Source organism: Delphinapterus leucas, chromosome 9 (genome assembly GCF_059928025.1).
Source record: "Delphinapterus leucas isolate spDelLeu-1000000601 "Yukka" chromosome 9, BTC_Dleu_Yukka2, whole genome shotgun sequence".
In the NCBI taxonomy this organism is placed as follows: Eukaryota; Metazoa; Chordata; class Mammalia; order Artiodactyla; family Monodontidae; genus Delphinapterus; species Delphinapterus leucas.
Window position 1 is genome coordinate 55649493 of NC_143137.1, and position 14642 is coordinate 55664134.

General features: G+C 37.4%; 2 protein-coding genes and 1 pseudogene across 14 annotated transcripts in view; 1 reads left to right on the plus strand and 2 right to left on the minus strand.

The window, feature by feature from the left end:
- KRIT1 (KRIT1 ankyrin repeat containing) overlaps nucleotides 1-7961 on the minus strand; it is a 43438-nt gene extending 35477 nt beyond the window's left edge. For 3 of the 6 annotated variants that reach the window (XM_089917627.1, XM_089917628.1, XM_022585702.3), the window contains exons 1-3: nucleotides 7454-7860; nucleotides 2983-3086; nucleotides 1875-2034 (exon numbers count right to left, since the gene is read on the minus strand). In XM_089917627.1, the coding sequence (XP_089773753.1) occupies nucleotides 1875-2034; nucleotides 2983-3084 (262 nt within the window). In that variant the 5' untranslated portion in view covers nucleotides 3085-3086; nucleotides 7454-7860. Of the gene's footprint in view, nucleotides 1-1874; nucleotides 2035-2982; nucleotides 3142-7453 lie in introns of all 6 variants that reach the window. The other 3 variants (XM_089917626.1, XM_022585710.3, XM_022585720.3) reach the window with 3 other exon arrangements.
- On the minus strand, nucleotides 7803-8724 carry LOC149748413 (uncharacterized; annotated as a pseudogene).
- The window catches only part of ANKIB1 (ankyrin repeat and IBR domain containing 1), a 158751-nt gene continuing 152064 nt past the window's right edge, over nucleotides 7956-14642 (plus strand). For 3 of the 8 annotated variants that reach the window (XM_022585651.2, XM_022585660.2, XM_089917622.1), the window contains exon 1: nucleotides 8515-9198. In XM_022585651.2, coding sequence (XP_022441359.1) covers nucleotides 9169-9198 — 30 coding nt within the window. In that variant the 5' untranslated portion in view covers nucleotides 8515-9168. Of the gene's footprint in view, nucleotides 8333-8361; nucleotides 8491-8514; nucleotides 9199-14642 lie in introns of those variants that run through there. The other 5 variants (XM_022585669.2, XM_022585689.3, XM_089917621.1 and 2 more) reach the window with 4 other exon arrangements.

Genomic DNA, 14642 nt, shown 5'->3' on the forward strand with positions numbered 1-14642 from the left:
GCACAACTACTGCTATTATAAAGTCATTGGTAATTTTCATGTGATGCTTATATAAGAAATCATATTACTCTATAAAAATATTTCACACTTTTAGAAAACCTCAATTGAATAGGATAGTCAGGTATGGCATGGTTCATTGATATAACTGTCTATTTAGTTAAGTAAAACTTCTTTACTTTCATTTCTCTTATTAAAAGCTGCCTGAAAATGTATTAGTACATTCTACTGTCTAAGTATATAAGATATAATTGTGCTAGACATGTTTCAGGGTGCCTATCCACTTGTAACTTCTCCTAAGAAAAACTACCCAGCCCTCTGGGCCAGGGGATATTTTTGTTAACACTGATATCACTTATATCCCCCTGCTTGGTAAATGAACCAAGTGGTAGAGTTTGGCTAATTCATAGCAAATTATGACTTGTCTATCTCAGCTCAAATATGTGATTTGGGCTCAGACTTTGTCTCAGTAATTTCATCTCAGAATAGATCCTGATAACTATAACAATTTAGTGATAGTAAAACAAATCTGGATGATAATTTATCAGAAGTCCAAGACTGAGGTAGAAAAGGCTGACAAATTTGTGGCATCCAAAAGAAGAGCCTTTCACTTGCCTTGATCACCCACAGGGATAGTCCCCCTTTTTAGCTGAGATCAATTTCTAGATCATTTTATTTAAAAAGTCAATCTGATAATTAGGGAAAGGGGATTCTCTCTGTAGTACTCAGAATGTGTATCAAAGATCTGTAAATTTATGCAGGAACTTCTTATAATCTCGAGTTACAATGCTTAGAGCCCCAAGCCACAAAAACCCTGCAGGCCCTATTGAGGAGGTTACCGGTTGGGGAGGTAAATATGGTGAATGGTACCTCCAGAAGTTACGAAACAGGCTTAGTTCAGCTATCTCTAGAGAACAACTATCCCAAATAACCAACAAATCAAATTACAGGATTCAGCCTTATCTCTGCAACAAAAATAGTCTCTATAGTGAGAGATGAATTAGACAACTAATCTCTATAAAGATGAACAAATAGAAAAAAACACTAAATAAGCTTTAAAAAACCGAAAACTAGGCACAGAGAGGTATGCTTTACCTCACTATCAACAACTGTTTTCAACTGCTGTTTGACTGAAATTAGCTTTACCTTTTTAATTATAATGCCTGAATCCTGGACAGAGTATATAATTTCTGTAACTTCTGCTATATGCTTCTTGTGAGGCCACAGCCTGATAAAATTGATCATTAATGTTTAATCAGTTTCATAGGTTATAGATTATCTAATATTTTAAATGAGGCCTGAACCTTTCAGGGTGAATACTTCTACAATTCATTTTGGCTCTTTGAAAATGATCTTCTTCTTGTGACCAAATGGGAAGAAAACCTCTGCTGACTGGTAATTTATAGGACTTGCTCTAATACACAAAATCTTAACTGTTACTTAGTTATGGAGAGAGGTTTATAGTTTTCTCTTGTCCTGGAGTAGAGAAACAAACATAGTAGTTCACAGATACTTATGTAGGGAAATATACTTCTAACAAAAGTAATTTTGTGCTTTCTTTTAATTTTTAAGCCACCCGTTGGCTTCCTCTCTCTCTTGAACAAATCATTAACACAATTTAAATATTTTCAATTTTTTTTTTACTTAAAATTATCTAAACATTTCAAAAATATTTTTTAACTTAAAAAAATCGTTAAGTTGCTTTTTGAAGGGGGCTTGGCTGCACCTTAAAAAAAAAACCCTAGAAATTTCTGAGTCTTTTTCAAGTTTTTCAAATGAAAAGGAACATAAAAAGAAACTGATTTTAATCTACTTTTTAAAATGTCTTTCTCCACAAGCATTTAAAGCCAACTGTGTTAAAAAGAAAAGTTTCTTACCTCTGATACCCTGGTTTGCAGGAGAAATTGGTTTGGTGGTTTCTACTACATAATCCAATATGCCTTGTGTTATTTCACTGTTGCCTTGAAGTTTAGTTTCCAACAAAACCTTCTTTCTCTTTTTTTTCTGTCCTTCAATGGGAACTTCATGCAACAAAATCTTAGATGAGAAAAATAATATTAAGAGAGTGTTTAAAATTAAATTTACTTGCCCTAGAATATAATAAGCCAGCAGTCTTTCTTAACCCTAGCTGCATATAAGAATAACCTGGACTCTTTCAAAACAGTATCAATGCACAGCTTCATCTCAGACCTATTAAATCAGAATGTCAGGGGAGTGGGGTCCTGGCACTGGAAATGTTAAAGTTCCCCAGGTGATTTAACAGTGTAGCCAAGACTGAGAACCAGTAAGTCAGAGCACTGCTGAAGCAGTAGTCTCCTCAGAACCCCTGCAGTATCCCTTAATAGGTTTCAGAAAACTAACCTTAAAAAAGCAATTAAAGCAAAATACTAGAGAAGTTAGTTCAAGTTAGATTAGATTAGAAGTATTTTATGATGCTTGAAATCTGCTGCATAGAAAAGATAACAATTCTGCTTTGGGTTTTTTTTGGCAGGGGCCTCAATCATGTTTACTAATATATGTATTGAAGACTACAGAGAAGTAACTTAATTGCCTAAAACTTAATTAAAGGTAAAGACATTTTTTAATGAACTTTTAAAAATAGTTCTTTGGGAAAACAGCCAAGAACAAAATTTACGTTGGAATTTTGAATAAGCTGAATTTTGCAATTTTTTTTTCAATTTTTGAGAGCCATTCCGTAAACTGTACTAAAAACCAAACTCTCATAAGTTATATAAGTAAAACTCAAATAAGTAACTTTTAATATCTAATAATTTATCCATATCAATGAATAGAAAAATGGTCAAAATACATGTAGCGGAAAAGACATGATGATGGGCAGATCTACGACTGTAAATTCTAGCTTGTCAAGATCAAGTTTATCAACAAGAATTTACAGGCTATGGTTATACTTTATATGTAAATGAAAATGATAATGGAGAATGACACTCAATGGTTGAAAATCAAATGTTAGTAAATCGTTCTCACTTCATATGACTTAGCTCTGTATTCCCGAGAATTGAGACTGGCAGCATTCTTCGGCCGAATAACAGCAACGTACGCATCTTCTATGTTTTCTGGATTTCCCATCGCTTTATAAAACAAAGAAATCCCTTGAAAGATTAAATTAAAGGACACATAACCACTCTGAAAAACAATTTAAAAAATAAAATGTTGATTTTTCTATCTTAGAATACATATACTATGTAAAAAGCAAGTCAGAGATAACTGATAATATGTTACCATTCAAAACCTTTGTTTATAATTTAAGATCACCTTGTCCTTTTTTCCTTTTCTATTAAAGGTAGATTTTTGTTTTTTAAAATGGGGATACATACTTTCATAGGTCTTAACAGCATAAGAATCTGCCTTTTGGACCTATAAAAAGGTGATATGATTATAAAATGTCTTGTACAAAACATTTTAAAACATTAAAAAAAAAAAAACTAAGTAAAAAATGGCTTGAACTAGCAATTTAGAATAGTACCCACTTATTTTCCATAAATTGCACAAGTGAATGTCATACTGTTAATAGTTTGGAAGCTAGAAATAGATAGCTGCCATTGACATTCTTTCCAGAATCTTTAAAAAGAACTTTGATATCTGACATTTGGATGAACTAAAGGATAGCTTATAATTTTCATTGGAGCTGCCTATCACAGACTCAAAAACATTTAGTCAGTTCATAAAAGCTTTCTGATGATGACTTAAGAATATTTCCCACTTCCATTATCAATTCCCTACATAATCCAAAAATTTTCTTCCAAATATATAATATATATATTTAAATATACATACACATGCACACTTTTTTCCCCAGACTAATTTGAAGTCTCCATTAGGCAATTTCTAACAAGTAATTGAAGTTCAAGCACTCTCGGTTGTTTGATAGTTCCATCTCTTCATTAAGTGCTATTATTAATTTTTTTTCATGGCTAGACTAAAACACATCTCTTTGTATTGAATATATTTTATTTATTTGTTTTAAAAAAACTTCCTCTCATTTATATGCCAGTAAATTTCTAAAAGAACATCAAGCAAGGAGTTGCTTTCCTGGCCATGGTGAGATGAACCTTCTTCAGTTTTTTTTAAAGTCCATTAGGCATTAAAATGACCTGTTCATATTTAATGATTTCCTTATTGCCCCAACTCTCATAGAAAAAGAAGAGCTCATTTTCAAGAAAGGTTTTGAATATCTTTTGAGAGGAGATAGAGGACTTTATTGTTTTCTCAACTGCAATTAATAGTCATTTTGAAACCTTTAATTTGCTTCCTTGTGTAATAACAAAAGACTTTAATTTACTTCCTTCCACTGCCTTATAACTGGAAAATTTCCTTTAAAAGAAATGTTTTTAAAATCCAATAACTTATGACATTTTAAGTAAATGTTAGCCTAAAATTAAAAGAACCATTAAAATTATTGCACAAAAATTATTTTAATTTATAAATTATTTTAAATTATAAAATTTAGTTATAAATTATAAAAAAATTTATTTTAGATTATAAAAATGTTCACTGATTTAGATCCAGAGAAACTACAGCTATCTCAACAGAGAAACTACAGAAAACATTAGGATTGAGACATTTCATTTTGTGAAAAGTTTTGAAGACATTCATTTTCACTCTATACCTTGTGGAATTATTTTCAGTTCAGTTTTTCCATAAGATCATCTTAAAACCCACCTCATACAACAGCACTTTCTATACTAAGTGAAAAAGATGAGGCTTTTTTCTTCTCAGAATTTCTATTTAGCAATTACTTTTCACCTCAGATTAACAATGACTTCAAGATAATAAAACCCAACAAATTTTGAAATGTATGGATGCCTCCTTGAAGACTGCCAGCCCCCAAAAGAAAGACATTGCATTGTGAATACATTTTGTAACATATATGGCACTATTATGGAAACCCTTTTTTCTACTAAGCACCTAAAAAGAGAAATCAAGTAATTCTTAGTTTTCTAAACACGATTTAAAGCAAATCAATTCCTGTGCTGGTCAACTCATGTTAAAAAAACATCTATTAGCAAAAAGCTTTATTTGTTAATACTTATCACTTCTCTAGAATATTTAGTATTGCACAATACACTCAATTTTTAAAAGATAAACAAATGTGGTATAATTTTTAAAAACCATGAGGGTTATAGCATTTTGTTTTTACGCCATTTAATGTTAATGTACCCCAAAGATTCTAAAAATTGAGTTTCAAGAAATATTCATACTTGAATGTTTGAAATATACATACTTCCAGTGACATGAAAGAAGGAAACAAAGGCTTAAGTGAGGAAAAGAACAGAAGCTACTAATATATGAAGGCAAAACTGCTAAGGCAGAAACACATGCAAAAGGATTGGAAGAGGGTAATTTGAGCTAAAAATAACAGAAAAAGCTATAACTAAAATTTGTAATCTGTTTAGACTGAATTTTAGATAAAGGTTCAAGTGACCAATAGGAAATATGTGGCATTTTCTGGAAAATGCTTAAGAATAAATGATAATATGCTGCCTAACTAATAAAGCCTTACAAATATGTAGAAGTGGTTCTCAATTGGGAGTGATACCTACCTGGGATCATTTGAAAATCTGTACGGGCATTTCTCGTCACTATGACTGGGGAGAAATGGGGTGAACAGATGCCATTTAGTCCCCATGGGGGGAGGTTTGTTAACATCTTTACTAAAAACAGTCCTGTTGAACAAACTGCCAATAATGTCTTTAATGAGAAACATTTGCTGTATAGAGTACAGACAGACAAACTTTATTTATTTATTCTGGCCGCACTGCAAGGCTTGCAGGATCTTAGTCTCCTGACCAGGTATTGAACCCGGGCCCTAGGCAATGAAAGGGCAGAGTCCTAAACCACTGGACCGCCTTGGAATTCCCCAGATGGACAAACTTTAAAAGTTGTTTGCAATGAAGAAAAAGAGAAGATTCAGTATATGAATATAGGTATTGTAAATTTAGTTACCAGAAGTCAAAATTGACAAGATGATTTACAAAGTACATGCTAATAGAAATTACCAATAATGATCAGAAAGTGTACTTCATGAATAAAAACAAAAAAAGGAGCATTATCTTAGGGTTCTGTAGGATGTTCCTGATCCCTTCTCCTCCATCCTTAAGCAATGTTTTTCAACCTAATAAAACCCATGTTATTATGCTTTTAAAATAATATGAATAAGTGCTAACACCTATAATGTTTATTATGTGCTAGACACTGTGCTAAGTGCTTTACATGCATGAACTCATTTTATTCTCCCCCAAACCTGATGAAGTATTATTATTATCTCCATTTTACAGGAAAAAAAAACTGAGGTAGAGTAGCTACCTGCCACTTCTCCACTCTCCTGGAACAATTTAATATTTTAAAGCATTGTTACATTAGAGAGAAGTGATGGCAACTAAATATCTGTAAGAATTCCTCTACAGAGATATGCTGACCATTAAAAATTTCATCCTTTTGCCACTCAAATTGGTTTATAGTAATAAAAAGAGAGGAAGTAATAATAAAGCAGAATAGAAAATAGTCACTGGTGCTACTTCTAACACAGCTTGTTTTGTCCTTGTCCTTTCAACCAGTTCTACCAATCATCAGGTAGTATCAAAAAGTACCATCGGTAATTTTCAAGTACTTTCCTTCTGTTAAGTGACATTCTATTCTGTAATTTAAGATATTTAATAATCTTCAAATAACTTCTGAATGCAATTATACTAAATCTGGCTAACAGAGAAGGAACTAAGTAATAGTGGAATTGGGAAACAAATGAATTCCTACAAGTATATTTAAGGAGGTTATTTGGGGGAGCATGATTTCATCCGTAGTATATCTAACCATGCTTTATATCAACTGCTACTGTAGTTCTTCAACCCAGTTCGAAGGGGAAACCAACTAACACATTAACTCGGGTTTAAGTCGAAAAGATCATGGAATGAATTGTTTTCCTACTGTTATGAAAACATTTTTGAGTTTTTGACATTTTCCCCAAAATAAGATGAGGACATCAAAGCAGTTAAAAAACATGATGCTGAGAGAAGCATTTGCAAGCAAACTGAAGATACAAAAACTCTCCAAGAGTGAGAAGGGAATCATGGAGGTGAGATCCCGAGTCAGGTCAGCTAGATCAAAGATTTCTGGTGAAGCTAAAAACACCATGGAGAACCGAGCAAAGAACGAAAGCCCAAAGCCTTAAAAGATGGAGAGAGGGAAAGAGAGGAGCGGTGAGCTCCAAGGACAAGCTGTGAATCGCTTTTCCTGAAATGACAAAAATCAACACTCTGCCTAGGAGGTTTTTCCTCCGCCACCGCCCATCAGCGTCCACTAACGGAAAAGGACGTGCACGCCTCTCTGCACCGAGAGCCGCCACCCAAAAAGGGTCTTTGGCGTCTTTGTAATTACTTGTAAGAAGTAAAGTCCTTGCCTGGAAAAACTAGATGTGGATGGAGATAGTTCGGCCTCCTACCTTTCCGTTTCTCTCGCTGGAGTCTGAATCGTGCTCCTCCTCGTCTCACCCGTGCGGGGGGCCGAGGACCTCCCGGGCCACTACATTCAATTCAGTGGGTGGGACAGTCACCTGGGGGGCGGGGGACCGTCACCGCTTTCTCATTTCTCCTTCCCTTCACTTTCCCAGCGGCCAGGCCCAACTTCCTGTGACAGGAAAACAGTCGGTCGCCACCAGAAGCCGCCCGGCGTGTTCGGCCGCCCTCCGCACCCCGCGCCTCGAGAGCTCTGATCTCTGGACCCGGAGAGCCTCTTGTCCACAGGCTCTTTGTTGGACTTCCCTCTCCTCTCAGCTCAGCGCCATACACACCTCACCCCCTCCCCAAACTAGGGGATTCCAGATCTTCAAAGGCCTTAGCTTTCCATCCCGATGCTACCGGGGCGAGGAAATTGCTTCCGGGTTCACGCCCCTCGCAGCCTCGCGGTTGGTGGTGGAAGAGCTTCCGGGTCGGCTGCTGAGCTACTGCCGTTCCTGTCGTTTCTAGCTGGGGCTGAGGGCTGTCTGGGGCAGGTGGCGGGCGGCTCGGGGACTGGGGTGGTGGCGGCAGTGGGCGCGCCAGCGGCTGAACCGGAGGCGGGGGAGGGGAGGGGGGCGGCCCGGGCTGCAAGCGCGGGCCAGGCTGGAGCATGAGCCGGATTTGACCGCGAGGCGGAGGCAAGAGCCACCGCCCCCTCTTCTCCTCCGCCGAGTGAGGCGGCGCGGCGGCCGGAGAGGCATGGGGGGCGCCCGCCCAGTCTGAGCGTCGCCGCAGGCGCTTCCAGCTCTCGCAGAGTTCCCCGCGGGCCTCCAGGGCGCACCCTCGGCCCCGGCAGCCTTTGCCCGGCGGGCGCACCGGGGCCGGTGAGGAGGGGGCGCAGGGCGAGGAGGGGCGTCCGCCCGGGTGGGTGGGGCTCAGGGACTACCTGAGGTCACCGGCTCGGCGCGAGAGGCAGGGGCGGCAGAACTGCAGAGCTGCGGCGGAGTCCGTCCGACCCTTACCCTCAGTCCGGGAAGTAACCGTAAGTCTCAGCTTCGACGTACCGGTCTTTTTGAGGCTGTCTCAACCTATTTTCGGCTCCGAGTTCAGCGCTACCGAGTTCACGCCCTTCCGCGACTCCTGCAAATGTGCCTCCCTTCATTTGTGGAGGATTGTGTGTCCCCGTCCCTGAACAGTCAACATCCTCTGTCTGACCCATTGGGAGCTCTTCTCCCAGCGAATTTGCAAGCCTCTGTGTTTCGGTAGCACGTCCCATCCTCACCATCTGGATGCATCTTCTTGTCCATCTGTCCTCAAAGGATCTATGTCCTCCCTTTTTTTCTGTTTGTACCCCGGACCTCACAGCTTCCCCCGCCCATTCTTTGAGACGTGGAAAGCCACGGGTTCGGCTGTTCTCGTGAGCTCGAGAGTCTTGAGCGGGTGGATGGATGAAAGTGAAGGGCTATGATGGGTGGGGATAGGGGCACATAGCTCTAGAGAACCTTTATTTTTGCATTTTCTGCCATCACAAAAGAATGGACCGTTCCCCTGGACCTTCATTCCTCTCCCTTCCTGTGTATAAGCTGTTTTCTGTACGTTGCTGTTTGAGTCGCAGGAAACTGGAATTAGAGCTGTAAATTAAGAACTCCCGAGGAGGTTTTGAGGATGTCTCACAAGCTATATTCACACGAAGTGGCATATTGAACAACCTTGTATTGAAATGAAGACCCATTCCAGGGAAGATTTACTAGTAGGTCTGAGAAATCAATGTGAAAACAAAAGTCTGATGTTTCAAATGTGTTTTGGATACCTTTAGATAATTTTTTAGTGTGTTGAATTTACATTTAATTCTTAATTTAAAGTGTGTGTGTGTATGATGTGAAAATCTTTGTATTGGAAGTTTTTGCTTTGTTAGTGGTTAAAAAAAACTAAAGTGATTTTTGATCATGTCAGATTATATTTGTCAAGATATTATCTTAAATCCTTAATTCCAGAGACTTTTTTTTAAATTGATTTGGCTCAACCATCTACAGATGTTACACACCTTTGTGCCTGTCACCTTGCTGCTTCTTAGTTAAAAAAAAAAAAAAAATTAACCGTGAATATCTTCAATGTGTATTTCCAGATTTTCAACTAGGCATTTTTTCTCGTTAAAATTTGGTTTCCTTTTTAAACTACCACAGCAGAACTTTCCAGAAATTAGACTAAAAAGTAACTAATGCTGTCAGTGACTGGACAATAGTTCTTAGTTGACTTCATGCATTTTGTACTTTTCCAGGTACTGTAGGAAGCAAATGGTAATTTAAGAATGATTTTCCTCTGTTAACTACAGGTTCTTTGTTATTGTTCTCTAAATTACTCTAGTTTAGACTGGTAGCTTTGGTTATTGTTTTCAGAAAACGTCATTTTGTTCAGAAAGGTAAATGTTTAATAATGATTTTTTTGTTTTCAAAACCTCCTTCTAGCAGTTGATTTGAGGTTATTATTTGATTTGTAACTGCACACTGTTCACAAATTTTAGTTTGAACTAGGCTTAAAAGATGTATCTCCAGCTGTCTCTCTGGAATTGTACTTTACCGGCTTGTGCCAGAAGCCAAGCGCTGCACAGAGTTGAATGTATTATTAAGGGTGTGGTTTTTGCTTTTCGTAAAATTGATCAGTTTGCAAATAAGAAGAGTGGGTGCTGTAGTGAGGTGATGGTCAATAATTTGAAAAGGTCCTTTTTAGAAACAGTAAATTGACCCCTATTATTCTTGGACGTAGGGTGGAAAAGATAGGACTGTATTTTCACATTATGCTTTTTCCCGTGCCCATTGCACTGGGAATTTTGAGTTTTCAATATGAAAGTGTTCTGAAACCATGCAGACCGTGCCATAAGTGTGGGCTCTATCAGGTGGTTGCTGAGACATGGGAGAGAAGTTTTGTTTGCTACTCTTTTATACTCCTATAGCACTGCCCACTTTTGAGAGAGTTGGTTTTCTTTCTTTCCTTTTCCTTTTCTGGGGTGCACTTGAACTTGTGAAAGTGAAATATGTGTATTTACAACTTACTTGTAGGTAAAAGCTCAAGCTAATTTTCATGTATAAATAGATGGAAGAACTATGAATTAAGTCTGATTCTTCTTGAATGGAAGTTAGGAAAGATTCCTCAGTGTTTTGGGTACTTCTTACCTCTTTAAGTATGAACATTTATTTAGATGAAATTTAAAAATCCTTCTAATATTGAACTTTATATATGACACATTTGCCAAAACAGATTTGAGAGTGACTCAGTCATTATTAAAAAGACCAGTCTGAGAGGATTTTCTGTGCATGGTTCTAAAAATGCTTAGGTATTTTGTTTTCTTTCTCAAAGTATGATTTGCTTAGGGAATAGTAATTTGGTGAGTCTTTACGTTTATTTTTCAGACAACCTCAGATTACCTCTTTTTTTTTTTTTCTTTTCCAGATAACTTACTTTCATACTCACTTCATTTCAATAAACCTTTATTGAATGCCTACTCTGTGTACCAGGTACTATGTTAGATTCTGGAACTACAAGGATAAATAAGTTAAGATTCCTTTCCTCCCTGAATTTGCCAGTCTAGATATTTGACTGTGATTTTATCCATATGCTTTTACAGACATCTGTAATAGGTTTTTAAGTTACTTGACCATATTTCAGGGTTGTTTCACAACCTTTCTATAAGAATTAACACAGTAAAGGCCATTTATTGAGCACTTAATTCACACTAGCTACCCTGCATTTAGTTATTACATTATCTCATTTAATTTTTAGAAGTGTCCTAAGAAGTATTTTATCTCCATTTAAAAACCACACTGGGGGGCTTCCCTGGTGGCGCAGTGGTTAAGAACCTGCCTGCCAATGCAGGGGACACGACTTCGAGCCCTGGTCCGGGAAGATCCCACATGCTGCAGAGCAACTAAGCCCATGCGCCACAACTACTGCAACCCGCACACCCTAGAGCCCATGCTGTGCAACAAGAGAAGCCACGGCAGTGAGAAGCCTGTGCACCACAAGGAAGAGTAGACCCCGCTTGCCGCACTAGAGAAAGCCTGCGTGCAGCAACGAAGACCCAACACAGCCATAAATAAATAGATAGATAGATAGATAGACAGATAGATAGATAGACAGATAGATAGATAGGTAGCTAACTAACAAACCCACACAGGGCTTTCCTGGTGGGGCAGTGATTGAGAATCCGCCTGCCAATGCAGGGAACACGGGTTTGATCCCTGGCTTGGGAAGATCCCACATGCCGTGGAGCAGCTAAGCCCCATGCGCTACAACTTACTAAGCCTTGCTCTAGAGGCCGTGAGCCACAACTACTGAGTCTGCATGCTGCAACTACTGAAGCCCGCATGCCTAGAGTCAGTGCTCTTCAACAAGAGAAGCCACGGCAATGAGAAACCCACGCACCGCAATGAAGAGTAGCCCCCGCTCACCACAGCTAGAGAAACCCCGCGCAGCAACGAAGACCCAACACACCCAAAAATAAATAAATAAAATAAATAAATTTATTTTTTAAAAAAAGTCTTTCATTTCTCTTGTCCCTCAAAGGGACTGAAATAAAATCTAATTCATGACCCCCAACCAGACTTTAAAAAAAAACAAAAAAATAAACCATACAGATTCTGGTTTATAGTAATGATGAATGTTGTTTTACTTCTTATATGCTAGAAAAGATTTGACGTTAAGATTTCTCATTAAGGGGAAGAACTTGTAATATAGTTTTAACAGTTTTTAAATTTTTTTCCTGTAGGTGATTTAAAAAAATTTTTTTAATTGAAGTATAGTTGATTTACAATGTTGTGTTAATATCTGCTGTACAGCAATGTGATTCAGTTATATATACGTTCTTTTTTTAATATTCTTTTCCATTATGTTTTATCATATGATATTGAATATAGCTCTCTGTGCTATACAGTAGGACCTTACTGTCTATCTGTTCTCTATATAAAAGCTTATATCTGCTAACCCCAACCTCCCTCTCCAAACCTCCCCCAATTCCCTGTCCCTTGGCAACCACCAGTCTGTTCTCTGTCCGAGATTCTGTTTCTGTTTCATAGATAGGTTCATTTGTGTCATATTTTATTGGGTTGGCCAAAAACTTCGTTCAGTTTTTCTGTAAGATCTTATGGGAAAAAACCGAACGAACTTTTTGGCCAACCCAATAGATTCCACACATAAGTGATATCATACGGTATTTGTCTTTCTCTTTCTGATATACTTCACTTAGTAGGATAATCTCTAGTTGCATCCATGTTGCTGCAAATGGCATTATTTTGTTCGTTTTTATGGCTCAGTAGTATTCCATTGTATATATGTACCACATCTTTATCCATTCATCTGTCAATGGACATTTAGGTTGCTTCCATGTCTTGACTATTGTAAATATTGCTCCTATGAACATAGGGGTGCATGTATCTTTTTGAATTATAGATTTGTCTGGATATATACCTGGGAATGGGATTGCTAGATCATATGGTAATTCTATTTTTAGTTTTCTGAGGATCCTCCATACTGTTTTCCACAGTGGTTGCAACAACTTACATTGCCACCAGCAGTGTAGGAGGGTTCCATTTCCTGCACGTCCTCTCCAGCATTTGTTATTTGTAAGCTTTTTAATTATGGCCATTCTGACTGGTGTGAGATGGTAACTCATTGTAGTTTTGATTTGCATTTCTCTAATAATTAGCAATGTTGAGCATCTTTTCATGTGCCTATTGGCCATCTGTATTTCTTCTTTGGAGAAATGTCTATTTAGGTCTTCTGCCCATTTTTGGATTGGGTTGTTTGTTTTTTTGTTGTTGACTTATATGAGCTCTTTGTATTTTTTGGAAATTAAGCCGTTGTCGGTCACATCATTTTGCAAATATTTTCCCATTCTGTAGGTTGTCTTTTTTTTTTTTTATGGTTTCCTTTGCTGTGCAAAAGCTTGTAAGTTTAAGTCCCATTTGTTTATTTTTATTTTTATTTCTATTGCCTTAGGAGACTGGCCTAAGAAGACATTGGTATGATTTATGCATGTCAGAGAATGTTTTGCCTATGTTCTCTTCTAGGAGTTTTATGGTGTCATGTCTTATGTTTAAGTCTTTAAGCCATTTTGAGTCTACTTTTGTGTATGGTGAGAGGGTGTGTTCTAATTTTATAGATTTGCATGCGGCAGTCCAACATTCCCAGCACCACTTGCTGAAGAGACTGTCTTTTTCCCATTGTATATTCTTGCCTCCTTTGTCAAAGATTAATTGACTGTAGGTGTGTGGGTTTATTTCTGGTCTCTCTGTTCTGTTCCATTGATCCATATGTCTGTTTTTGTGCCAATACCATGCTGTTTTGATTACTGTAGCTTTGTAGTATTGTTGGAAGTCTCGGAGAGTTAGGCCTCCTGCTTTGTTCTTTTTCTTCAGGATTGCTTTGGCAATTCTGGCCTTTTATGGTTCCATAGGAATTTTAGGATTATTCTAGCTCTGTGAAAAATGTCATGGATAATTTGATAAGGATCACATTAAACCTGTAAATTGTTTTGGGTAGTATGGCCATTTTAACAATATTAATTCTTCCAATCCAAGGGCATGGGATATCTTTCTATTTCTTTGAATCATCTTCAATTTCCATTATTAACGTTTTATAGTTCTTAGTGTATAAGTCTTTCACCTCCTTGGTCAGGTCAGGTTAATAATGCTTTGAGTAGAAAGATTCTGATTTCATAAAGTATTAGTATCTTTTATTTACTAGAGCAGATGAATTGTATAGTATCAAAATGTAATTTTCAGCTGTTGTTTAAACCTTTGAAAAGACAGTTCTGAAGTTCATTATGGTTAACTGTAACACAGATTTTCAAGCATGCATAACTTTTTTTTTCTTCTAGTTAATTAATGGGACCAAGAGCCTAGAAAATGTACTAAAAAATGTTCGTATTCTCCAGGAAGGAGAGAGTATTGAGCTACATGAAACCTATTCAGCTTTTAAACATTCTCAGTTCAATTCTGACAATTCTTTGATGCTTTGGAGAGTTTTGGTTTCTGCAATAAAAATGTATTCTTTCATATTTAAAAATGACCTTACTCATCTATTAGTAGGATATATGCTTTATCAGCAATATGATATGGTTCAGTCTAATTGTTTTTCAGACCTTCTCAAATTTTTTTTTGTTTTTTTTTTTTGCGGTACGCGGGCCTCTCATTTTTTGCA